General features: G+C 39.2%; 1 protein-coding gene across 1 annotated transcript; it reads left to right on the top strand.

Annotated features, from left to right (window-relative positions):
* Positions 1 to 4,944: 4,944 nt before the first annotated feature.
* Positions 4,945 to 23,329, top strand: LOC139729539 (ubiquitin carboxyl-terminal hydrolase MINDY-3-like). Its single transcript, XM_071640466.1, has 12 exons — positions 4,945 to 5,199; positions 6,634 to 6,789; positions 7,600 to 7,771; positions 8,393 to 8,507; positions 9,409 to 9,482; positions 10,081 to 10,160; positions 12,417 to 12,487; positions 14,971 to 15,051; positions 17,709 to 17,854; positions 19,397 to 19,484; positions 21,086 to 21,160; positions 21,837 to 23,329. Exons 1-12 carry the CDS (start codon positions 5,070 to 5,072, stop codon positions 21,984 to 21,986), a joined length of 1,338 nt encoding a protein of 445 aa, XP_071496567.1. The 5' UTR covers positions 4,945 to 5,069; the 3' UTR covers positions 21,987 to 23,329.
* Positions 23,330 to 26,998: the final 3,669 nt, after the last annotated feature.

The raw sequence follows: 26,998 nt of genomic DNA, 5'->3' as shown, positions 1-26,998 counted from the left end.
AGTGTATAAAGAGTCCTCCGTTTATGTGTGTCCGAGACAGCACACATTATCCCTTTCACTCCCTCCTTTGGTCCTCCTTTAGGCCATCAAGCTATCTTCTTCTGTTAATTGTTCTCCTCCTCTGTTTCCCGGATAACTCCATTTCCATATTCTGCCAGCAAACATTCAACTCCTCTCTGTTTCCTCTTATACATTCCCAAATCATGCAATGTTGTTCGGTTATAGCCGCACCTAGCCTCCATAGTTATAAATCTCTTTTCATAACCTGTTCTGTCCTCATAGCTATGGACGATTCCACTTTTTACAGAATCTTTGTGTTACTGAAAAAGACATTTGTATTGTAGCAATATTTTTCTTCTTTTTTGTGAATCAATTATGGGTCTGTACGGATCGATCTCTTTTAATTGTTGTCTTCAATGTTCGGTGTCTGAAGTTTGAACCAATTCTCACTCAATATATGACTTGAAAGATATGAATGTAAATTAATAATGATCTTGCTCATTAGAATAATCACCAGCTTTCATTGCTGCGTCCAACATATCAAATAATGATTTGTTTAGTTAAAGTATTATCAGCTTTTCCTCAGATAAATGATCACAATATTTCCATTAACACTGCGTCGGCAAATAAAGAATTGATCATCATGCTTAGTATAGTAAATATTGTTTCCTTGGATTTTCTTTGACATAAAAACATATATATATTGCGTCACTGTAAGGGTGTGTTGCTGTTTTTGTGAGGATTATTTATATTTTGTGCATGTTGTGTGTTTATACATTGAATGAAAAACTGATGTCAAAAGACATTTCAGTACAGTTGGTAATGCTTGACAAATTATTCATCCCATTTAACTACATTGCACTAACCTTGGTGATACCTAAATATGAACATATTACAATGTTGTACAGCTGTATCAACTTTCTTCAGAAAGAGAACCACACCAGGCATGCCAGGGGTGCAGCTGTTGCCACCCTAATGAAAGGAAAGCTGTGTAGCCATGTATGAGTGTGTAACTGGGGTTCTGCGTCTTAGTATAGACAAAATGAGTGGGTGTGCATGAACGACTCTTTTTTCGTTGTTGTTGTTTTTTAGGCTGCAGTTATGATCTACAGAATTCTATTATGTTTACTGAATTCTTATGTCGGTTGTTTTGAACGATTACAGTTCATTATTCCTAAGGTTCGCTATTCCGAAGGTCCTTAATTCCGAAAATGAAATAAGGTTCATTATTCCGAAGGTTCGTTAATCCGAAATGAAATAAGGTTCATAATTTCGAAAATGGAATAAACTTCCTTTAGTGACAAAAAATACGGCGTTATTATATTTTTTTTCTTCAAAAAAGGTGAAGAATATTATTCGCAATGAATATTGAATAAAAACGCGCACACACACAAACACACAAGATACATGTATATATTTATCGACGAACTGGAATACAATGGTATACACTCTGTAATTGTGTTATTGATGAAAAAAAGTATAGTTTTTCTCCTCCTCTGTATTTGTCGTCACTCTCCCCGCTCTTATCACTAGCGAGCTTTAGATCTGCGACGCGAACGCTAAGATGACGCAGCCTCCCGGCTTGGACAGTGGAAACAGCTGACTCGTAAACACATAAAACTATGCAGAACGCCATTTTTTTTTATCTAATTGGCGTCGTTAGAATGAGGGAATCGTGACGTCCCGAAACAATTATCACAAGAAGAAGCTCAAAGACAGAGAGAGAGAGAGCGAAAAAATCACACCTGCTTGTACTGATCACGCCCTTTGAAATGATCCTGTGTGCTCCCCTGCTCATGATAGATCATCCCCGGCTTTCCCATCGTCATAACTACTAGTACTCTACAGAAGCGATGATCCCCCCTCCCCGGCTTCGTCACAGATTATTCAATAGGGAGCTTTAGATTTGCAGCGCGGACGCTTGAGACGACACTTGAGCTCGACGTTCACCTCAGTCTCCCCTGCGTCGTGCTGAAAAGAAGCTTTAGAAGCAACATAAAAAGAGAGAAAAAAATAGAGCATGCAAGTACAGTGTATGCTTAAAATCGCAAGCTGGCAAACCTAAAAATGGAAAATCTCCCACATCCCTCCCTCCCCCCCCCCCCCCCCCCCTCGCTCGCTTCGCTCGCCCGGGCTCGGTCGCTACATGGCAAGCTCGGCAATACCCAGCTCAGCCCCCTGAAACCCCCCCCCCCCCTTTGGAAAAAAAAAGCTAGATCCGCCCTGGTTCATAGGCCTACCCTATGAAAGAGCAGGAAGATGAGACGAGTCTCACCTCCCTGGTCGAGAGTTACACTTACTTTACTTACTTACTTACTGCCCATTATGCCTCCTGGCATGTAGGGCAGCAACGAAGGTCCTCCACTCTGGTCTGTTCTGGGCTAGCTTCTGGACACCTCCCCATGTCAGGTTTAGGGATTTCATCTCTTCCTCAACTGTGCGACGCCAGGTGGTCTTGGGTCGCCCTCTTCTCCTTCTTCCTTCAGGTGTCCAGTGAAGGGCAACTCTTGGGATGCTTTCTTGTTCTTTTCTCAGGACATGTCCAATCCAGTTCCAGCGCCGCTTTGTTCTTCCATACTGTCTAGCTGACATCTTATCAACAGCTCTTCATTTGATATTTTGTTTGGCCAAAAAATCCGGCAAATCTTCCTCAAACTTTTGGTGTGAAATACCGACAGCTGATGAATATCATTGGCTGTTATTCTCCAACATTCTGCACCATAGAGGAGGGTGGAGAGAACGCAGCTCTGGTACAGCTTGAGTTTTGTCTTGATTCTGTACTGTTGTGGCTTCCAAATGTTGTTTAGACTTCTGAAGGCGTTCCTAGCTTTGTTGATTCTGTTTTTGATATCACTGTGTACGCCTCCGTCTTGTTTTACAGTACTGCCTAGATAAATGAACTCATCTGTTTCTGGTAGGGCATCACCGTTTACATGGATTGGTAGTGGGTCCGAGACATAAGACCATCACTTCAGATTTCTTCTGGTTTATTTTCAAGCCGACTTGTTGTGCAAAGTAGCTCAGCCGTGTTGTTTTCTCTTGCATATGTTGGTGAGTGTGTGAGACTAGGGCCAGATCATCAGCAAAGTCAAGGTCTTCTAGTGCTGAGAAGAGAGTCCATCGTATGCCTCTTGTTTTGTCTTCTGTTGTACGGCGCATTACCCAATCAATAACGATGTTGAAGAGCAATGCTGACATCACACATCCTTGTCTGACTCCAGTCTTTACTTGGAATGCCAGGTCGCTATTCCCCACCCTGCATTATTTTGAAGTTGGTGTAGAACACCTTGATGAGTTCCACTATGTGCTGTGGGATTCCATACATCCTCAAGATTTTCCAGAGGCCGTCCCGGTGTATACTATCAAAGGCCTTTTCAAAGTCGACAAAGTTGATGTATCTATCTCTGCCACTCCGTGCACTGTTCAATGTTACGTAGTGCAAATACTTGGTCTATGCACGATCTCCCTTTGCGGAATCCTGCCTCTTCCTTCCTCAGCTTCTCATCGACTGCCTCTGTTAAACGTTAACGCACACAATAATTTTTGCCATAATTTTACTAGGTACTGTAGAAGTGTAATTCCGCGCCAGTTATTACAATTTCTCAAATTGCCCTCCTTTGGTATCTTTATGATAATACCTTCCAACCAGTCATCAGGTATCTCTTTCTTCTGCCAAATAGCTGTGAAAAGTGGTTGAAGTAGTTTGGAGGCCATGTCAGGTTCTGTCTTAAAAAGTTCGGCATTCAGATTTTCTTGGCCAGGGGCTTTTCCACTTTTTAGGGTCTTAATGGCTGAGACAATTTCCTCCCTTGTTGGTGGATCAATGCTTGATCCAAGTCATCTCCTGCAGGTGCTACATCTGGTTCTGTTGTAGGTGAGGGTCTGTTTAGCACTTCCTTGAAGTGCTCAGCCCAACGAGCTTCCTGTTGGTCGGGAGTAAGTGTATACTAACCATGAAAGCGCGTTAGCATTGGATACTAAAAGGGTCTAATTATAAGACTTGACGTTTTAATAGGTTGGCCAGCCGTTTAGATTTCAGGAGGGGGGGGGGGGGGTATAGGTAAAGTGAATCGAGCGAAGGGAATTTGTGTATTTCGGAACAACGAGCGTTAGCCTTCGGATTAAACGAACCTTCATTTTCGGATTAATTAACTTTCTGAATATAATAATGAGCATTACCCAGTGGAGAGGAATAATGTGTATAGTAGGTGAAGGGAAAGAAGCATAGAGAAAATTCGGACAACTTGTCCCAGCGAACAGGGCTGGTCCTGCTTTGACAATCCTTACAAGCCCTTTTAGTCTACACACACTGCTTACTTGTACTCGACGTTATGAAATGAAGAGTTTGTTTGCAAAAACCGATAAGTCCATATTTGCCAAATGGAGATATTTGCGATTAAAGGTCAAGAAAAATAAAGAGAATAATAAGAAATTTTTTGCTTCTTTTGACCATAACTTCAAAAATATGCCTTTATATGTAGTGACCAAGATATCATTTCAAAGGTATTATTTTGTACTTTATGACAGAGATCGCACTTCAAAATCTTCAAAAATGGACTTATCGGTATTTGCAAACAAACCCTTCAAATAAAGAATGTGAAATCATTTTTCAGAAATGAACAGAAACTTGACTTATTATGAATTAAGAGAGGGAGAGAGAAACAGAGATAGAAACAGACAGACAGACAGACAGACAGACAGACAGACAGACAGACAGACAGACAGAAGGGACCAAGGCAACAGGCCCTAGGGTTACGGTAAGTGCTATTAACGCGCTACGGAGAGATCTAGAGAAAGGAAAGTGTTATTGCGCCATCTGTAGACCGTTTTTTTCCAGAAGGCAAATGTTGCGTGCATTATGTTGAACGAACACGGTCCGTATTCTTTGCAGTGACGATATCTATGCATATTGTATGTGCGCTCGCTTTGGAAGTTTTCGTAGCTACAACGCGTAGTCCCATGCATACATCCATACATTGCCTCCAAATTCAGTAGATCAAGTGAAATGGATTTTCGATCGGCAATAGTGGCACTGTCTTCACTTTAGTCTCTTACTTAGTTCTTCAGCCATGGCGTCCACGAGTTTACAAGAAACAGAAGAACATGGAGGTTCATCTGTACCGAATCCTGTGGAAGAAGTGAGGAAAATGACATGGGGCTGCGAGCTGAAAGAAGATGTTTTCGCGCGATGGTCGCAAGGTAACGCTGTCGGTAACGCCAGATAATATCATTAGAATTAACACGTTAGATCTAAATGTAAATTAGTGCATGCATATGTTTTAAGTGATAGAGATTGGAACTCTATGTTCAAACTAACGATGTGTTGTTGGAGAATGAAACTAAGTCAGCCGGTTAGACTAGGAATATTCTAACATCAGTTGTCAGGTAGAGTCTAAACTTGTTCGACCTCTAACAATTAGTTACGGCTACATCGGTCTCTATTTCTAACGTTAATTTAATTGTTTATACATATAGAGCTAGGTCTAGTACACTTTGATTATAATCTAGCCTAGGTCTAACTTAACTGCGATCAGCCTGAATGCTTTGCGTTCGGGCCACAGACAGTCAGTCAGTATACTGGTATAGACGTCTTAAGACCCTAACTAGGCCTATTTACACGTGGGTCGGCTTTATCGAGTTGTCCTCATACCAGTGCATTACCAGCGTCAAGCCGCCTCAAAAAAATTTTGAAAGTGTGTGTTTACACATAGCAGAAATGTCGGCTGTACGCTGCCTTGAAGTCGGCTTGACTACCCCCGTTTACACATATGGCGGCTTGGCTGGTCTGCGTGGCGAGACTTTCATGAGTCTGACGTTGGGGCACTCTTCATTTACACAATGATTTATTTCTTTTCGCGCTTTAATCGTGTTCAATCTCAAATCCTGTGTCGTGCTGTGATTTTCATTCTATGCGATTTCGCCACTAATATGATATTTTAGCACTTTTCACTTATCTGTTCTCCTGTTACGGACGCGTCTTCTTCATAGCTATGAAGTTTGATGATGTGAAGGAGCTCATCGAGCAAAATCGACTGAGATTTCATTCAAGTTGGTCATTCGGCATTCAGATTTCTGACGCGCAATACCAAGGTCAACAAATTCATGAACGATGACGTATCTGTACTATTGGTATTGCACAAGCCCATGATGATCACGTGACTCTCGAAAACCAGCGTCAGTCCGCTTTGTGTCTACACATACGTGAAGGCGGCGTGAGGCCGCCTTCAAGCCGACCTCAAACCACCTCCAAAGAGGTGGACCGAAACTGGGGCGGCCTCAAGCCCCAGTCTACTTGTGTGTTTCAAGTCTACTTGTGTGTTTCACTTACGTTCGAGGCGGCGTGAGGCCGTCTTCACACCGGCGTCAGTCGTTTGTGTAAATGGGGTCTAACTGAACTAAGTACAAGGAGCGCCCAGGGGTTCAAGGTCTAACTTACATTAAAGTCATTAGTCATTACAGATGTAATCTAAATTTCAATCATGATTCTGTGTTGCCCTTTGACTTGAGCATGAATTATAAATAAAACTAACAGAGCGTACAAAATTAAAAAGATGTAGCATCATGTGTAGGTAGGCCTACGGCTACATCATTCTCATGCCCCTTTTCCTCCAATGATGTGGCTGTAAAATGCAGGTTTTGTATTCAGTGAAGATGAGCCGACGGCCCTGCTGCAATATGAGGGAGGACCGTGTGCCATCATTGCCCCACTCCAAGCCTTCCTCATCAAAAATCTCCTCTTTAGCCGTGATACACAGACAGACGATCCAGAAGCCTGGAGACAGACGCAGGGTGGGTATCCATGACAACAGGTCCATACTAGTCCACCATACAACTTGAGAAAATATTGCCTTCCAGAATACAAATGCATTGCATATCATCTCTATGGTAGAAATGGCTAATTTTCTCCTAAATTGAGATAAACTTACTTCTTTCTCATTCCCGCGGTTTGGTTCTTGATTGTGAATTTCACCAACTGACTTACTTGCAAAATTGTCTTGAAAGTCTCAATTTGCAAAATATATATGGTACCAGGTATATTATGGTGTTTGATAAAGAAAGACTTGCTGATCAATGTAAAATTAAAGTGTAAGACACTGGGATGCAAGAGTAGTTTATAGTATGTGAGTAGAATGCTAAAATCTACAGTGGCAGATTTCACACAGTATGCACTATATCAGTGGGGTGCCAAGTAAAAATCTAGAGGTAAAAATGTCAAGTGTAAAAATGTAAGAGGTGAAAATGCATTAGAAAATTATGCAACAGAAAAGCATGTCAAAAGTCAGTAGTTGATGCAGGATAAAAATCTGGCATTCGCAGTTAAAACTTTGGGTGATGACATTCAAATGTGTACATTATTTCCCAGAATATAAAGGAATTCAGTGGTTTACACATTGTAAGTATAGACTGTATTTTAACGGTCACTTGTCAAGTGATATCATAAGGTGCGATTTTGAGAAATTTTAAGTGCCCATTGAAGAGGGCAACCTTGAACATTGAAGATGTAATGCCAGTACAGTAGCAGCTTGTCCATGAAGCCAAATTGGGATGGACACCGGTGCAACAACGACATTCACAGGACTGTCTTATTTCCTGTGTTAGGTGACCAGAGGAAGCACTTATTGCTGTGTGCCATGCTAGAGGTCATCTGTGCTGTGTCCAGTGGGAGCTATGTCTTGGTCCTCCTGGAGGACAAGCAGGAACTGACCATTGAGAATGTTGCAGGAACGTCTGATGGAGAGCCGTCCCATGTTACCTTTCACCGTAATCTCAGGTGTGCTATTCTCTTCTCACATCATCATAGGACCACTGTATTTGAAGTGTGAGGACTGTGTCAAAAACAGTGTGTATAACTTTTTCCACAGTCATGTCCTTGAAACGCTCCTCTTACAGGTTATAAAGTTCACTGAGAAATGAAGTTTAGATATATCAATCTTGGTATGATTTGATTCACTAATTTGAAAAAAAAAAAAAAAAAGAGAACAGATACATATAGTTCACTTTGAAGAAGTTAAAGTGTATCGAATGAGTACATTTAGGAACACTTTGAAATGTATTCAGGAGGAGTAGGGCTTTTGTTTTCTTTGCTATGTCATTTCATTGTCAAGTGTTAACACTAATTCTTGAGCCTACTAGTTGTTCAATCTGTAATGTGTTCTGTGTTTATGATAGAATAGATGCCAGTTGTTGGCAGAAGTTGAAGGAGATTGGTAGAATTTGCAAATTTTCATTCCTTTGAGTAGTTCTTGGCTCTCTTGTGATATTCCTCACCAAACTGTTACATTGCTTTGTAGTTTACCTTTTTGGTGATGTTGATCCCATATATGCTTTTGTGGGTGTCCTGTTCACACTACTTTAAGATGAGGCTGAAATGACATCTTTCATTCTCCTCCAGGATACAAACCTATCGGTCGGAGGATGAGCTCAAAGGAGCACTGATGACAACATATCATATGTTTGTTGGAGACGGAGGAATTCTTTTATTCCTCTATTCAGTCCTACTGACAAAGGTAGGAGAGTGAGGTGATGTAGTAATAACTTTCCAGGGGTGACAAGACCTGGTACTGTGAAAGTGGAAATTTTCGCGGTGTTGAAATTTTTGCGCATTTCGCGCAATCAGAAGCTAGCATGAAAATAAAAGCAGGCGAATATTTTTGCATGCCATGTGTTTCTGTGGGCGATGTCATGATTCTGCGGAATTAAGAAAAGGCGAAACTCATCTTACCCAGCCGAGTGTGAAAAATTACTCGTGCCAAAATAACCACCTTAACAGTATATCAAAAGTAAAAAATTTCGATGAAAATGAAATTTTTTTGTGTGTTTTCACACCATCAATTTTTATGTCAAATAATCTAGAAATATTTATCACGATTGCACTAGTATGTGTATTGTTTTCAAACTTGAATCAGCAGTTATATGTTCAAAATTTAGTTAAGAGGTTTTTGAATGTACGTACTATTCGAGATACAGGGTCTTGTCACCCTAGGAACGATATGTCATAATTTTCTCTGAGATATACAAGATATTGCAACTACATTAATGAGAACATGACAAGGTAAAAATGACAGGATTAACAAGAAATAAGCATCCTGATTGATCTTCCAGGAACTTCTTTCTCAGGCAAAGACTTAGATTTTTGTCTTTCATTTACGAGATGTTTTAGTACTCCTATATATTGTAATCATATTGCTTTCTCACCGTAATGAATTAAGATTTCATGGAAAATCCAATCTCTACATTATTCATTAATATGTAAATGTCCAAATATAAACAAAATTAATGATGGAGTGTCAAAGATAGAGAAAAATGAGGAAAAAAACCCACCACACAGTAGATGAGAGTGTATTTAGTTCTGTGTAAGAGGTGTAATACGATAATACCCTCGACTCTGTCTTCATATTTATTTCACAGGGACTTGAGGTGATTCGTGAGGAAGTGGAGGACCCCACAGAGCCGCTGATTGACGGAATATACGGCCATGGAAAGTGAGTACAGTACTAACACCAATGCCATATTGCATAAGTTGGTTGAGATCAACCATTAATCAGAATTTGAAACTTCCTGAGTACTCTATTCTGCTTGGTATATTCCTGTATTACCTTTGATTTCATATTTTTAGAGCCCAGAATTGATACTGTAAAAGGGGACGTTTTTGTGTGAGTAATTTTTCGTGCTCAGCTGGGTTAGATAAATTTTGCGTTAAAATTCTGCTGAATCAAGAAATAAAACAGTAGTTATGTAGAACAAGCAAAAATGAAATTGCATGCATTTATTTTTGAGCTACTTTCTTATCCAGAATTGAGGTGTGTTATGATAATTGTAAAGATAACCATTGCTTTGCCATTTTTGGACATGATGCTTTTATGAAGTTGATAGCCTGATATCATATTGTTCTTATATAAGAAGTTTTGTGATTGCTATGATTTATATGGGGATGGGTAAAGACCACATAGAGCCTAAGACTACAGACAAGACCAACTTATATTTCATTGCCATTATGATGGTACTGGAACTGAGAAGAAATTCTGTAAATCTATGAAAATTAATTTGGTATACAATGTACTATGTTGATCTCTTTCACAGCCAGTGTCTGATAAACTTGATGATAACTGGCCGAGCTGTGTCACATGTCTTTGACCACGAGAAGGATGTAGCTGGTCTACGTAAGTCATGCACACATTTCTAATGTGTGAATTCTTTATCTTGTCATGATCTCTGGAGATTTCCAGATGATACAGTATTTCCATTTGTCTAGCAGGAGAATGTTGCATGAGCAAAGAGAAAAGCCAAGAAAGAAAAGAACAAAAAAGATGTGTTAGAGAACATGTAACCTAAGAAATATCAGCAGGAATGTTATAATGTTGCAGGAATTGTTACAATAGCATGATTATACAAAGTGTATCTTATTGTCATCAGGAAAATAAAGCAATACATATTCAAAATTTAAAGATAATAAAAAGTTTTGGTACCTCAAAAGCTTCCCTGAATTTCCTTGTCTTGGTTTGTGTTTCATGTTAAAGTACGTTGTCTGTGAGAATTACTCGCCCCAAAGTGCTCTCATGTCTTAGTAATCATGCAATAATGGTTTCGTACCAGAGCCGACGCTGACCAGCGTCGATAAATATTGTACGAAACCACTGACTGCGACCAACAGCGTGCAGCCCATTGTACGCATAGCTAACTGCGACCAGCAGCCCCATACGCATAGCGTAATGGGGCTTCGCATTGTAGCATTCAGGATCATGACAGAATTAGTATCGCGGGTAAATGTCAACTTAAAATCCAAAAAATTTTTCGATTTGAAGACTTACCAATTAAGTTGAAGTATTGAAAACAGGCTTCGAACAAAGTTTGGTTCTGCCAATAGTCCCTTTCTGTTCGAATTGATGACTGAATGTGACTCGGTCGAGAGGACCTTGGGAGAGCTACATACACTGGATACCATGGCCAGCGCATGCGCACACAAACATCTTATCCGTTCATGGATTTGAAATTTGTGTGCATGTGATGTGTTCGCATGCACTGGCTGTAGTATTCAGTGTACTGTATGTAGCTCTCCTAAGGTCCTGTCGACCGAGTCACATTCAGTCATCAATTCGAACAGAAAGGGACTATAGGCAGAACCAAACGTTGCCCGAAGCCTGTTTTTAATACTTCAAATTAATTGGTAAGTCTTCAAATTGAAGAATTTATGGGATTTTAAGTTGACATTTACCCTGCGATACTAAATCTGTCATGATCCTGAATGCTACAATGCGAAGCCCGATTACGCTATGCGTATGGGACTGCTGGTCGTTATGCGTATGGGGCTGCTGATCGCAGTTAATTGCATGATTACTAAGACATGAGAGCACTTTGGGGCGAGTAAGTCTCACAGTGTTAGTTATATGAAAGGTACTTTAACCTGAAACACAAACTAAGACAAGGAAATTCAAGGACACTTTTGAGGTACCAAAACTTTTTATTATCTTTAAGCATCGAGGCTCTGGTGCCATACAGAGAATTTATCTAGACTTGCACAGGTTGTATTTGATGTTTAGGTTAAGTTTGTCTTGATCAAATCAAGAGCAAAATTTGCCATGGTATCACCTGTAGATGGATTCCTCATTTTTAAGCATAAGGCAAGTTTTTAAAAGGCAAGTTTTTAAAGGTTACCAGTAAAGTTAAGACCAAAAAGTGCTTTCTTTCATTATCATAAAGAAAGAAAAGATGTAATGAAACACTGGTAGCATCAAGATAAAAACAAAAGACCTGCCTAAAAATATCTCGATAATCTTTGCCTACCAAATATCAGCAACAAAAAGAGCTGGTACCATTCTGTTATAGCTATCTGTGTTTGTGCAAGTGCACTTTATCTAAACATGGTCTTCAATGTGTTCCTGCTACATTTTCCATTGTTGTTGTTGTTTTTTTCTTTTCATTGGTTTTGCTTTACCTGTCTGCATTCTCGAGATGGTATGAAGACTTTTTTCAACAACTCTGAAGAGCCAACTTTAGCCAGAGCCCAATATCAGACAAATTTTGAATTGTGTTTATTAACTGGAGATTTCACATTATGGAAACTAAACAAAAGTGAAATCATACACAAGAGATATATCAAACCCTACATGTTTCTAGATATGTAGAAAATATCTTGATTTACATGCATGCTGACCTCCTTTATGTGGTTTGTTTCTTGCACTTCTAGAAGTGTTTGCAACATATGAGAGGATCCAAACACATAATGGTGAATCTATTACCACAAGAATAATTTTTTTATCACGCATTGCAATGGCATTGGTCTCTACATTAACACACTGTGGTCCTGACAAAGTAATGCATACACTGTACAAATCAAAATACATATTGTAGCTGACAAGTGGGTGTTATATATAACCTGAAGAATTTGTTTTGTTGTTACTGTTGTTTTCCTGTACCAGAAATGAAAGGTATCTCCAGGCAATCCACAGTTGGCTTTCTTACTATCTTGGAGAATCTCAAATACTGTGAGGTGAGTTACCAACCTCTTACATCTTTTTAGAGCACTCCCTCTTTTGTGCATAAGGTTTAAGACTCACTGAATAAAAGGGTCTTGTGCGGCAGGTTTGAGTCTCAGTCTGTGTCGCCATGTAAGCTTGTTTAGGTAGTCTTTCTGTTTCATATCTTATGTGTATCTTTTGTGACAGGTTAGCTGTGAAAATGAGGATTTTACGATAGGGTCAGGTGGATTTGTGGTACACATTTTCACTCATAATTTTCATTGTGACACTGGCTTACTACTTCAGAAGCAGTGGAGGGAAAGTATTGCATTTACATCTTTTCTTTTTTTTCTGTCCTTAAGTGCATATTTCTTTTGTCGTATCATCATTTAATTTCAGTAGCAATAAGCAGTGATACTGATTGTTCAATAAAATGTTTACAAACCTGATCCTAACCCAGAGTGGGTGATCAGTACTTTGCAAGTTCTTAGCCAGTGATATGGTCCTATCATATGGCCCTATGGCTCTGGCATAACATGAACTCACAATAATCATATGGACTATCGTCTTATGCATTGATCATCTGTACCTTTTCTTTAGGATACTATGTAGAAATAAACAGACAAAAGTTAGGCAGTGCAGTGTGTGCCTTCATATCACAAGATTGTTAGTGTAAATTCAATGTGACTATTTGCCAAAGTCTCACAAGTATTTTGTGCACTGTGTTTACAGCAGACTTTTGTAAACTCCCCAAGTCTTTGATAAACTTGTCTTTGAGAAGGAAGCCATCAACTTCATGTGCTGATTTGTTCTAGTTGTGTTGTGTACTTTATAGTAGAGCAAAGTACTGGCTAGCAGATATGTGATACTTCTACTCCTGGAATCAGGAAGTTTAAGCACTGTCCATTACATGTGCCAGACAGTCATTTTAAAATTGAGGTGCAGGTTGTGAAACTGAAACTTTGGAAGTGCCAAATGGGTTACATATTAAAAACTTGATTATAGATGAATGAAGTGTTTTCTACACCTTCATGTCTTTCGTAGAGTAAAACTATATTGGATAGTGTGTCAAATGAGTTCAAACTAGGCTCCCTTTTCATATTACCTGAGTTTCACTTCCACTAGACATAAAGCATTTGAAATCTTTTACATGTGAGCTTCATAAACTATTACATAGAATATCAACATGTGAAAGCAAAGTTATTGAGTCTTTCTGTTGTTTTCATTGTTGTATATAACTTACAGTCCCATTTGGAGAGTTTTAGGGATTATATGTGTTGGGAGAGAATGACTAATAGTCTTTTTAATGTGACTAATGCCTCGGTCACAACTCGCCATACTTGCAAGTGCGTGCTGTCTACCAGTACTTGCAAAAACGTGGGCAAAATTTTGGGAGCCGTACGTAGTAAGTACTGCCTCAGTACGGATTTGGGAGCATGCAGACAGGACGTAGCACTTTTAGTGCATGATAAACTTTCCCTGCGTTTGAGCTGCGGTTGTGCTATGGATTCATCCCTAGTACAGGTGACGTGCGTTCTCTGTACAGCCGACTTGCACACACTTACAACATACGTGAGCAGCACGTGAAAGTACATCCTCGGTACGACAACGTGGCAGTCACATGGAAATTGTACGTTGTAAGCACGTACAACTTACTTGCAATACCATGTGCGCAATGTACGATGGACGTGACCGCTTATAGCACGTACTTACACCTTGCGCAACCGTACTCCTTTCCTGCTTTTGCCACTTCTTCCCCACGTTTTCAGATAAACGTGGTGGCTGTGGCCTCCGCCAAAAATGTATGGACTGAAAACATGCACGGGGAGTTTTGACCGAGGCTTTAATTTGACATAAATCCAAGGACCCCATGCACTGCCTGAATTGAAGGACTAATAATGGATTGAAAAAAAATAGGTACATGTATTACTTTTGCAGATAAGTATGATCCTTCAGTTTCTTAACAGCATATGTGACTTCTTAGAGTGGGTGTGCTTTTTGTATTGTTGATTTAATGTTTAGATTTTGATATGGAAAAAGACTGGGAAAAGCAAAAACGCTTACCCCTGTGTCTATTAGATAAGAAGAAAATTAGGAGTTATGGGGCAACTGTAGGAATCTCTGGATTTCTCAGGACTAATTTAAACTTTAGGTTTAGAAGTTGAAAGTTTGTAGTCTTGATCCCATTTTCAGGTTCTCTGTGACCCCGTCCAGAATCTCAGAGACATAATACTTGATGGACATAAGGAAATTGTGTGGAAATAACAATTAGTGAGCCATGATTTTCATGGCAAAATTCCCAAATCATTGCCATTTTTTTTTTTTTTGCAATAATGTAGAAAGAATTATTTCAATGCAGATTAGAAAGTTGTAATAATAATGGAAAGTGCAATTGTAACAATATTGTGCCTATAATGAATATTGCATGTAGCATAATGGTATTTCAGTAAATCAGATAAGAATTCATCTGGGTACCCTTAAAAATGCTGTTTTCTCTCCCTGTTTTGACTCTCAGGTTGGTACTTTCCTGAAAAGTCCAAGTACTCCAATTTGGATTCTTGGCAGTGAAACTCATCTCACTGTCTTCTTCTCTCAGGTAAGATGGAGAAAGAGAATGATTCTTACTGCTAGAATCAGCTAATTCTAGTGATTCTATGAGGATGAGAGCATCCTGTAAGAGTGGAGTCTTCATAGAATATTAAGTGGATGATCACATACGGCATTTTTTTAATAGTTTTTGTCGAGCCCACCGGAGGTGTGGGGAGACTAAGGGATCGCCTGTGGCGTCTGTCCGTCTGTCGTCCATCCGTCCGTCGTCCGTCCGTCCGTCCGTCGTCTGTCCCTAACGCTACAAAAACTTCAATAACTCTTTACTCTGGGCTTCAATTGCAATCAAACTTCGAGGGAAGAGGGGTCATACAAAGTTTCACATTTTACCATATATGAAGGTCACCTCAAGGTCAAAGCTCACAGGCAGGGGTCAATGAACTTTAGGGCCAAATGTTAAAGGGAAGGTAAACCCAAAGAGCAATGTGGATTGAGTGAAAGCAGCAACATTAGTAGATTACATCAGTGAAAGTTTGAGGAAAATCGGACAATCGATGCAAAAGTTATGACTTTTTAAAGTTTTGATGATGGAACCGCTGGATGAGGAGACTACTAGAGGAAATGACGTATGAGTGGACAACGATACAAAGAAAATATAAAGGAAATTCAACAAAAATTCACTTTTCTAGAATTATGAAAGAGCAGTGGACCAACCGCTTTCAGAAAGCAGGGGGAATAATTGCTACCCTTAACATATGTGAATATCAAGTTGATGGAATTTGTAATTTTCATGAAAAATGGATTTTTGTAGTATTTTCTTTATATTTTCTTGGTATTGTTGTCCACTCATACGTCATAACCTCTAGTAGTCTCCTCATCCAGCGGTTCCAACACCAAAACTTTAAAAATTCATAACTTTTGCATCGATTGTCCGATTTTCTTCAAACTTTCACTGATGTGTTCTACTAATGTTGCTGCTTTCACTCAATCCACATTGTTCTTGGGGTTTATCTTCCCTTTAAGTTTTTATGGCGCGTTTCTATTATGGGTCATAACTTTTGATCCATAACTCTGTTTGTGACCAAACTTGGGGTAGATGTCCCTTGGGGAGTGGATGATCACTACAAGGTCAAAGGTCACAAGCAGGGGTCAACGAACTTTTAGAGCCCAATGTTAAGTTTTTATGGCGCGTTTCTATTATGGGTCATAACTTTTGATCCATAGGTCCATTTGTGACTAAACTTGGATGGTAGATGTCCCTTGGGGAGTGGATGGTCACCACAAGGTCAATGGTCACAAGCATGGGTCAACAAACTTTTAGAGCCCAGTGTTGAGTTTTTATGGTGCGTTTCTATTATAAGTCATAACTTTTGATCCATCGGTCTGTTTGTGACCAAACTTGGATGGTAGATGTCCCTTGGGGAGTGGATGGTCACCACAAGGACAAAGGTCACAAGCATGGGTCAATGAACTTTTAGAGCCCAATGTTAAGTTTTTATGGCGCATTTCTATTATGGGTCATAACTTTTGATCCATAGGTCCGTTTGTGACTAAACTTGGATGGTAGATGTCCCTTGGGGAGTGGATGATCACCACAAGGTTAAAGGTCACAAGCAGGGGTCAACAAACTTTTAGAGCCCAATGTTAAGTTTTAATGGTGCGTTTCTATTATGGGTCATAACTTTTGATCCATAACTCCATTTGTGACTAAACTTGGATGGTAGATGTCCCTTGGGAAGTTGATGGTCACCACAAGGTCAATGGTCACAAGCATGGGTCAACAAACTTTTAGAGCCCAATGTTAAGTTTTTATGGCGCGTTTCTATTATGGGTCATAACTTTTGATCCATCGGTCTGTTTGTGACCAAACTTGGATGGTAGATGTCCCTTGGGGAGTGGATGGTCACCACAAGGTCAAAGGTCACAGGCAGGGGTGAACGAACTTTAAGGGCCCAATGTTAAGTTTTTATGGCACGTTTCTTTTTTGCCATAAATTTTTACCCTTTTATATCTCCTTTTATCTGTTATATCCCATTCGCGTACAATTTCTTGTACACGAATGGGCGAGACACATCATGGCACTTGCCTTGTTTTTTTTTTTCATTTTGCTTACTGTCAGTGCATCACATTAATTTGAATCGTGTGGACAAAATGAGTACATTTAACAAAATATTTCCTATTATTTTTCACTGGTATCGTATCATACAAAATTTCCACACTGAAATATTCCACATTTGCAGTAAATCATAATCTGTCCTTTCACTCATATCACACTTCATGTCCTTAATATTAAAGGTCTGAAATTCAAGAAGGCACAAAAACAAAAGCACACAATGTTTGTAGTGGAGACATGGTTTGTGACTAGAAATCAGTTATGTGTAACATCATAACTGATGGCATTGCTGGGAGACTGAAGCTGCTCACTTTCATGCTCATGCTGAGCATATGAAACTTTAGCTGCTTGGTTTGCCATTTGCGATGGTAGCCATCAGTGACTTCTTTGCTTTGATTGGCTATGAAATAGTGTTGCTATGGTAGAGTTACCATTAAGTTTAAAGTTACATGTGTACCAATCCATAGTTTCATGCAACAGGGCCCAGATAGCTGATCATCATTACTCTATTGTTCATTGACCTTTGAATGCAAGAAGTTTGAAGTTACCCTATTGATGAAGAGAGTACAATTGTTGTTTTGCTTCTTTGATAGGAAGTAGCGCTGGTCGCTCCTGAGTCCAAGTGGGAGAAAGCTAGAAGAGTGTTCAGTGAATATGACACAGAAGGCAGTGGATTCATCCAGTGTGCTATGCTGCAAACTGTCCTGGAGGCTCTGGAACTTGTAGCTGTTCAGGAGTAGTAAGTCAGCTGAAGTCAGCCAAACCCCCTGGGCTGTGTTAATCTTGTAATGTGCTATGGTGCCATTACAGTACAGTCACATCCATTCGAACAGTTCTACTACATTGTACTCTGTAGTTACCTCTGCCAAGGAAGGAGGTTATGTTTTCATTACCGTTTGTTTGTTTGTCTGTAGCAAAATAACTCAAAAAGTTGTGAGCAGATTAATAAAACTTACAGAAATGGTTGAGAATGACATAAGTAACAGATGATTAAATAGTGATCCAGGATTTTTTTTTTTTTTTTTTGATTTTATGAAGGATTTTTGATTTTTTGGCAGGTAGGGTCAATGAACTTGGGAGTTCAGGCTGCATACTTTTGAGGTTTTCATATGCGTACTAAAGTGCGTGCTCTAGTGTTTACTAAGGCGAGGCGCGCCGCGCAGCTCGAAGTTGATGACGTAACAAAAGGCTTCTATATTGGGAAATTGGGCGACTTTCAGCAGGCATATAACATCCATATGGGTGGAAGTCACTGATCTTTATGGAAGTACAAGATCAGTGGTGGAAATAGCTGCTTGGCGGAGGTCTGCGCTCTCAGAGTGCTTCTCTAGATGTAACTGTGCACCCTCTGTTATTAGTTACCCCCTGCTTGTTCACGGAATGCGGGAAATATCTACCATCTGGTGCCATTACCATCTGGTGCCATATTCAGTGAGGCCAAAGGTGGAATGGAATATGGCACCAGACCATGCATATTTTTCCATATTTCAGGACAACTGTTGGGGGCAATGACTTTATCTTTCAGCATCATCTCATCAGTAAATTTTCAATGAAAACATAGTTCCCTGATTCATATTTCAGAAATTTTGGTCTCCCCACCAATTCTGCTTAATTTTCTTTCTTTCTACAGTGCTGCGAGCTAGGAGAAGATTGAAAACAGCTCAAGTTGGCATAAATGAACAATGTAAAACACAAAATATAACAGGGGCAATGAACTTGTTCACAAAAAATGGGATATATTATGCCGTCCACTGACTAATCAGATTACAGAATTCACCATCATTATGAGATAAGTTATCATGTCTATGTTTCTGTGGTAAAGCCCTGTAAGGTTGACTTTGTTCCAGAGGCCATGAGTGTGTATGACAAGAAGTGGGCAAGTTTGGACAGTGACACGAATTATAAAATGGTTTGAGAAAATTCTGCATTCTGATATGTCGAGAGCCATGCATCAGTACTGGCTGCATGTACAATATCAAACAGTCATTGCGATTACTCATGATAGAAACCTGAAATGTGTAATATGTAACATAGTTACCACATGCACACACATCATTCTGACACGTTAGGACCTGTGCATCATTTGTATACTAATGCTTGACACATGCCATGCCAGAGATGTAAACAGGCCTGTGATCCATTGATTTTCTACAGTCTAAACCTTCCATTTGCAATCTGGTGTTTTTGATTGAATTATATTCATTTAATTACTGTTAATACCTTGGCAGTCATCTTGGACCAAACCCAATGCCATTCATTCCCATGTTATCATATTTGACAGTGTGGACTTCATGGCACAACGTTTGGATCCTGAGAAGTGTGGTATCATACTGCAGAATGCTTTCATGGCTGAGTTCTTCCCTGACGAGGTAAGATTTCTTCTTCCTGGGATACTTCCCCTTTCCCATCATTGAGTCAAGATAGATTCAGAAACATTTCTAGTATCATTTCAGCTGCATAACATCTCAGAATATCTTCAGACCGTTTGCCTAGTTCCAAACTCTGTGAAAATGAATAGACATTCAAATGGTAGTTGTGGTTTTTATGCCTCCGCCAACGAAGTGGCTGGAGGCATTATGTTTTCGGGTCGTCCGTCCGTCCGTCCGTCCCGTTTTGTTTTTGTCAATATCTCAAGAACTGTGAGGTGGTTTTGCATCAAACTTGGTATGAGGGTATATCCTGGGGGATGATACTTTGTTTGGATTTTAGGGTCACGGGGTCAAAGGTCAAAGGTCACAGGTTATTTTGTGAAAAAAAGGTTGAAATTTCATGTTTTTCTCCATATCTCGCAAATGGTTCAAGGTATCTTCATGGAACTTAGTATATATGCATGTACCGATGGGCAGTGATTATCTAGGGAAGTTGGGGGTCATGGGTCAAAGGTCAAGGTCAACTCCTCAAAATATCACTACTTTCCTTATAGTTATGCAGTGCCTGAAGGATTTTTTTTTTAACTTGATGTATGCACGTATAACCCAATATATATTCTGTGGGAAGTTTCATGCCAAAAGGTCAAAGGTCAAGTGAAAGTGCTAAATTGCACTTCTTCCTCCATATCTCAAAAGTAACTCAAGGTATTATCATGAAACTTACATATTTATGCATGTTCTACCTAACAGTGATTCTCTTTGGAACTGTGAGGTCAAAGGTCAAAGGCCAGGTTTAGATAATACTATTTCACCATTTGATAATGAAATTATACTTTTTCTCAATACCTTGAAAATTACTCAATGCATAAGCATATAAAAGGGTCAATAGTCAAGTAAAAATCATCAGTTCCCCCAAATACCTGCACTCTGACGTTTTAATCATTCATCCAATTGAACCTAGTTCTAGGAAAGTGAACATTCAGCACATTTGTGGCAAACCTGTCATTTTAATATTTTGCCAATTGTGTGAAACTGTCATCACACATTGTCAAGACATTGTACTATAGACCTATTAGGAGAACCATGCATTATGGCGGAGGCATACACCAGTCGCCGTAGCGACATTTCTAGTTTCTAATCTGAAATTGTGCATTGTAGTCTAACTTACTGTCAGTAGTAAAAGTACTATCGACTTACTGTAAAAGTGAAACTTTTTGCAGTGTTAAAATGTTTGTACAGTGCATGCAACCAGAAAGTAGACAAAAATAAGAGCATGTGGATATTTTTGCTTGCCATGTGTTTAATTAGTTAATTTTATGTTTCCACAGAATTAAAAACATGTGGAACTCGTGGAAAATTACTCGTACGAAAATATCCACTTTTACAGTAGTCACCCAGAGAAGCATATTTAGTTTGCACCGTTCTGTATAACTTACAAGCCATTTAATACAAGTTTAATGGATGTTTATGAACTTACAATTACAATGAATATACAATTGATCATAGTCATTTCTTGTCTTACATTTCGATTAGTGTAGAGTGATATCCAATGTACTGAGTGCAAGAGTTGATAGAGCTGTTATATCATGTTACCTTTGCAGCCGGATAGGTTACTACCAGAGCACTTCACAGTCTATCATTACAATGGATTAAGACGCTCATGTCCAAATGGAAAGGTCAGTATTTGTCTTCTGTCTTTATGGTCAGTATTTGTCTTCTCTCATAGTGGTCTTCTCGATGACCTCTCATCTCCCTGACTCACCATTCTTACCACTCTAATCCCATTTTCTGATTTTGTTGATTTATTCTTTCAGTGGTTGAATGTCTCCTTTCCTCTGGTTAGAGATTAAGAATCATAACCATGGGTTCTCCAGAATTGATATTTGAATCCTACCATGGCTTTTCTTCCAAGCGTTTGAAGATCTACTCGGAAATGTTATGTCTAGTATGTGAAATCCGTATGCTTCATATACTCATATGAACACTTCTTCCATGCAAAGCCATGTGTTTACAAACTTTATAGTGAAATTTTAGACAAAAGTAATAAATGATGTGCTTAGAAAATAACAGATTTACTCTAACAGAATTGGCTTACATAAATACCACTAAAGTTATTGTTTGGCATACAGTGTAGGAAAGAAAATGTTTGTCATGCTATGTTTATCATTATGTTTATCAAAAACCATGATATTATGTGTAGCAATGCAAAATGATTCAGCACCAACTCATGTCAGTGGTTAGCATTTATTTTACCGACCATTTGTCAGTACCAGACATGAATGATGGAAAGAATGATGGTAAAATTTGGGAGGAAGAATATGGATGATTATTTTAGGAATGGTATACCTGCAGGTGATGTTCCTGAAAGGAAGAGGCTCTGCCCCCAATCCTGGAGAGATTGACATCCTGACTGAAGCCACGCCCCTCAAGTCCTGCCTGCGAACAAAATGGCCGACATTTGAGGCAGAGTGGGAGAATGGAGCGAACCCATCGATTATTTGACACATCTCAGGGCTAGATTCCAAGACTAGCTCTAGTTATACGTCTAGAGATGGACTCTTTAGCATAGGCTTTGGTGCCCGGCCTGCATGGACTTGTAAATACGAACCTAAACCATCCAGCTTATTTATTTCACCACGGTGGTGGAAAGATATATGGAGAAATGCTGTAGTTGGTAGTTGAGTGGTGTCAGCATTTCTAATGCAGAGTTATTCCTGATAGTGTTAGGCTCACATTCTCTTGCCACTGCAGACCTCATACAGTATGCTATGTACAGTTTTATTGTTAACTTCTTTTTTAGTTTTTGTCAAGGTGGCATATTAAAGAGGCTTAGTGCACATTTTGTTTTATACATCAAGCAAACAAATATGTGTTATGTAACATTGTACCTTGCAAAGTATAGGTCCAGTGTGATATCTAGAAGAGGGCAATTCCTGCAAACTTGTGCACAAAGGTGGTGACTTTAACCAACAGGCTTCTGAGTGGAGAAGATTCACAGGGTGGTAGATATCTGTCTGTGAGCTGGGACGAAACGATACACATCTACCGTTGATAGGAATCACTAAGAGTTGTGTTAAATGCCAGAGAGTAATCTGACACATTACATGGTAGACATTATCACCCGATAAAGGATAGCAAGAAGAATCTTGGAAAGTAATGCAATAACTAGCAGTAAAATAAAGACAGCATTATATGCTTTGTGCTTAATGTGAAGGCACTCGTTGTTTGTTCACCTTCTCGTGAGTTTTTGTGTCCAGCTCAGAGAAGTAGCAGCAGTACCATAGTCCCATGGGTACGATTCAATTGTGAGTGATGTTGTAGGTAAAGTGTGACAAGAAGATTTCTCAACGTCTAAGTTAGGTCATGGCGTTTCTTGAGAACTTCAAGGGTGTGAAATCCATTCATTTTTATACTTATCAAGAAACGTAATTGTAACGCTGAATTACAAACATGATTGGAATTACGATTTTAGTCATCATCCATTCACACGACTGAGGAAGGCTTCGCAGATTCTGTAGTTTTTGAATTTCAGAGTGAGGAGGGGAGGTCTGGCTTCTTTCCAAGTTCCCATCGATCATTCTTGAGTGGTAAGTAGCCCACGCATTGACTGCAGTCCGAGCACTTGAGGAGTATGTTTTTTTCGGCAGAAGTGGTTGAAACTTGAAAGGTCACCATAAGCTCCTCCCCACCAAAAACAAGATCTGGAGGTCAATCCGTTCACATGACTTTATGGTTCGCTAATTCTGGCAAATCGTGATTAGAAAACACCTCCAGACCGTTATTTGAAACACAATTGGAATAACTGTACGATTCAAATCGCCCTCCGTGATTCCAGTTTGCATTTACACAGCAGGAATGCTCTAAAATTTGAATCATGATTACCATGGTTCCTCGTGTAAACGAGACACCGCGCTTATACGAGGAACCATGTTTTGTTCCCATACACTGCTATTTTGTATGCTGACTTGCTTAATGTTTAGTTTAGAATGTTTGCTTTCACTCACTTTTGAAGGGACTTACTAAATATGATTTTTTTTTTTTTTTAAACCTACAATGTGTGATCTACAAAATGCTGTTTTCTGATTTCATTGTTAAAATAAGCATGTCACAAGTTGGGTACCTTATTCATGCAATTACCCATGTAACGAAATTCTCTTCTCCCCATATATTAACTAAAGAAATTCCTTTCTTTTTTTGTCGTATTACACTAAGGATAATTGTAACAAAATGCATACTGTCATGAATTATATAATGAATTTCCTGATCATAAAAACCTTGCCATTCTCAGTTGTCTCCATACAAGAAAGGATGACCATGGTAGTTTTAGTGACGTCAGTCACTCATAAGTAGAGTGCTGTTGGCGGTGTTCACACAGAAATAAATATTCACACTGGGTATTAAAGATGGGCCATCCCTTTTGCCTTCCTTCCCAAATAGCACAGAACATGATATATTCCACCAGAATGACAATGCTATTGTAAAGCTATAACATGTCTGTGATATTTGAAGGTTGTTAGCTGTTAAAATTCAAGTAATGCACCAAATGCTCACCGTAATGTATTCTGTGTACGAGGCACAGCTGCATATACTAATCCTCCTGTGGTTGTAATTATGATACTTATACTTGGAACAAAAGATATGCATGTTAAAGCTGTCATAAAGGAAGAATCCACTAGCTTCTTTTACTTTGCTACTGATGGCAAATAACAACACACCACTTACATGAACTATATGTACAACTAAGTGCATCACGCAGGTCTGTAAAACTAGACTAGTAGTTTAGATTTGTAATTTTTTCGTAGTACGAAATAATTATTCGAATCTTAACAGTCAATTTCACTCAACAAATAAAGACCCTCTTGAGTTCAAAATTTACAAGAGGTTTCCAAATAGTGTTTTCTTCAATACCTAGGTGTTCTCACCAAATTGTAACAAATTTGCATGCAAAAGGGATGACCTATCTTTAAAGAAACAGTGCTGTTCCTTGCCTGGTCTAGATTGTCAGTCACAAGACCACAGACTTCAATACAATTTACTCTTTACCAACACTGTTTTCACTGACTTAACTTATAATTAGCCATGGAAGGCTGCATGCCAGTCTTTACCAGTAGCTAAATAATTTGGGTAAAACTATGTCAAAGACCAAGTATGTGTATGGTGCTGCTGTGTGATGAATTGATTCTATATTCAATGGGTGAATGGTAGTGAAGTTTATGTGAATAATGTATATGTTTGTATTCATTTTCATTTGTAGCTGGAATAGTGATAATTTATGACACCATGTGTTAACGTGAGCTCAAGTTCAGTTAATATGAGACCAAAGTCATGTATATGACTGTATTGTATCGTGAGATTTGTCTTGATTTGTGCCATGTTCTGTTTGTAGGAAATTATGGTACAGAGACCACACTTATGGTGTCTTTAAATATTGCATGTCCTACCAGACAGTTCACTATAAGGAACTGTAATTGTATAATGGATCAATTATAATCTTTGCAAACGGGTTGAGAGATGAAGACATGCAGGTGATACACTCATCATTACTGACCAATTTTTTTCCCCCCCCCCCCTTTTTTAAAAATTTGTATAGGTTACATATGCCATGCATATGATAAATCAGCTCTATGTGGCAGGTATACTGTAAAAGTGGAAATTTTCGCGGTGTTGAAATTTTCGCGCATTTCGCGCAACCAGAAACTAGCGCGAAAATAAAAGCACACGAATATTTTTGCATGCTACATGTTCCAATGGTTGATGTCTTGATTCCGCGGAATTAAAGACACGCGAAACTCTTCTCACCCGGCCAAGCGCGAAAAATTAGTCGCGCGAAAGTATCCACTTTTACAGTACTCATTTCATGTACTTTGTAATTTGTCTTAACCCGTCGAAACTAGTCCCGAGTATACTTGGGCAAGTGTCAATGGGAAATGTGTGTTGTAGCAAAGTCAGTTCGTCCTCAACGAGTTAATACATGTACTTGAAAGTGGTCCATATCTCTGTATACACTCATATTATGAATCAAATGATACACAGGTTTACTCCATGCATAGGCTGAGTTGTATTGCAGCAGTTCTGTTTGGAATGGCTGTAAAGTACTCTATTTGACATCATGTTCAAACCAGGCCTCAGTTATTTCATGCATACGCTTCCAACTGATGCAATTAGAGGGGTGCTTCATGTAGATATTTTGTCATTGCCCAGCAAGATGCCCCCATGTACACTGTGCATACCCTAGACATTTGACTGGAGTGCTGTATAGATGGTGCAAACTGCATCCATGGAACGATTCACAGATGTATAGCAATGGTTGATGAGGAGCTGGCTAGCGAGCTTAAGGTTACATTGTTGTGAGAAAATGCCACCAAAAGTCCATCAGATTTCATGTATGGATTTTATTAGTATCCGAACGTCATGTGCAACATTTTATCTCAACCTCATGGTTACTGCAGTTTGTGATCTTGTTCCACCTTACTTTTCTGTGGTTTCCAAAGTGTTATATGGTACATTGTGATACATTGAGGTACATGTACCAGTGTTGAATTGTTGGACTGTGTGTCTGATTGTGTCCACAGGTCATATCTTGTCAAATGTAATTCAAAACAGGGGAAACCCCTCTTTCAAGAGACTGCTAGGACCACTGATTTTACCTCGTTTTATCCTGTACCTCCTTGTAAGAACTAAACCAGCTACATACTCAAAATTGGGACCGCCAAATTAACCATGTTAAAAGTGATACCTCGTAGTAAGCAAGCTTGTTAATAGCTAGTTCTTATATAGCGCATTTCAGAGTTGTTAAGAATTTCAATGCGCTTTACAGACTATCATTACCTGGTCACTGGATACATTACTTCCAACCAGCAGGTTTAACAGGGTTTCCCTGTATTTGATATCATTCTGAAATGGTTGCAGAGGGTATGCTGACATAGAAGATTCCATGGTGCTACCAAAGAAGCAGTGATGAGTTCATTAACTCTTTGTATGCCATATAAATGACCTGTCAATAGTTTTGTGTGAAAAATTTTTGCACAGATCACTCATTCGCACAAAAAGGGGTTTAACGGGGTATCTGACTGAGCAGCGAATATTTGCGAACGCAGCAAATCTTAAGAAATATCAAGTTTCATCAGGGTTCGTAAACACTGGCAATCAAATTAACAGTTTTCATTGTTGCAGTAGTTTTTCTTTGAATGAAAAAAAGTTATTATTCAGGGGGGTGATAGTTTTCCTTGTCACAGAGAAATTTTGAACAAGTTCTAAATTTCTTGGCGACTAATTGCCACAATGAATAGTGTTTGCAAATTGGATTACAGTGAGACACCCCCTTAAACATTGTTGTTAACGGAACAATAAAGTAACTAGAAGCACAAGTAAGGGCTAATCTATTTATAATCATAAGGTTTGATAGAATTGCTGATAAAGTACAGAGTTTAGAAGTATGTGGATGTTTGTTAGATCAATCAGCCTCCTGATTGGCCAGCTATGGCAATATGTGTGTTTGTGTGTGTGTCTGTATG

Source organism: Diadema antillarum, unplaced genomic scaffold (genome assembly GCF_040938485.1).
Source record: "Diadema antillarum isolate AM-2024a unplaced genomic scaffold, OU_Dant_1.0 seq00000244_RagTag, whole genome shotgun sequence".
In the NCBI taxonomy this organism is placed as follows: domain Eukaryota; kingdom Metazoa; phylum Echinodermata; class Echinoidea; order Diadematoida; family Diadematidae; genus Diadema; species Diadema antillarum.
Note: the sequence above shows the minus strand (reverse complement) of the source record. Positions and strands in the feature narration are given on the sequence as shown.

What these genes read in the sequence shown, in the direction of transcription:
- LOC139729539 (XM_071640466.1), top strand. Translation starts at nt 5,070, where the DNA reads ATGGCGTCCACGAGTTTACAAGAAACAGAAGAACATGGAGGTTCATCT. An exon ending in GGAATATACGGCCATGGAAA is followed by an intron (nt 9,483 to 10,080) that starts GTGAGTACAGTA and finishes TCTCTTTCACAG; the next exon opens with CCAGTGTCTGATAAACTTGA. An exon ending in AGAATCTCAAATACTGTGAG is followed by an intron (nt 12,488 to 14,970) that starts GTGAGTTACCAA and finishes TTTGACTCTCAG; the next exon opens with GTTGGTACTTTCCTGAAAAG.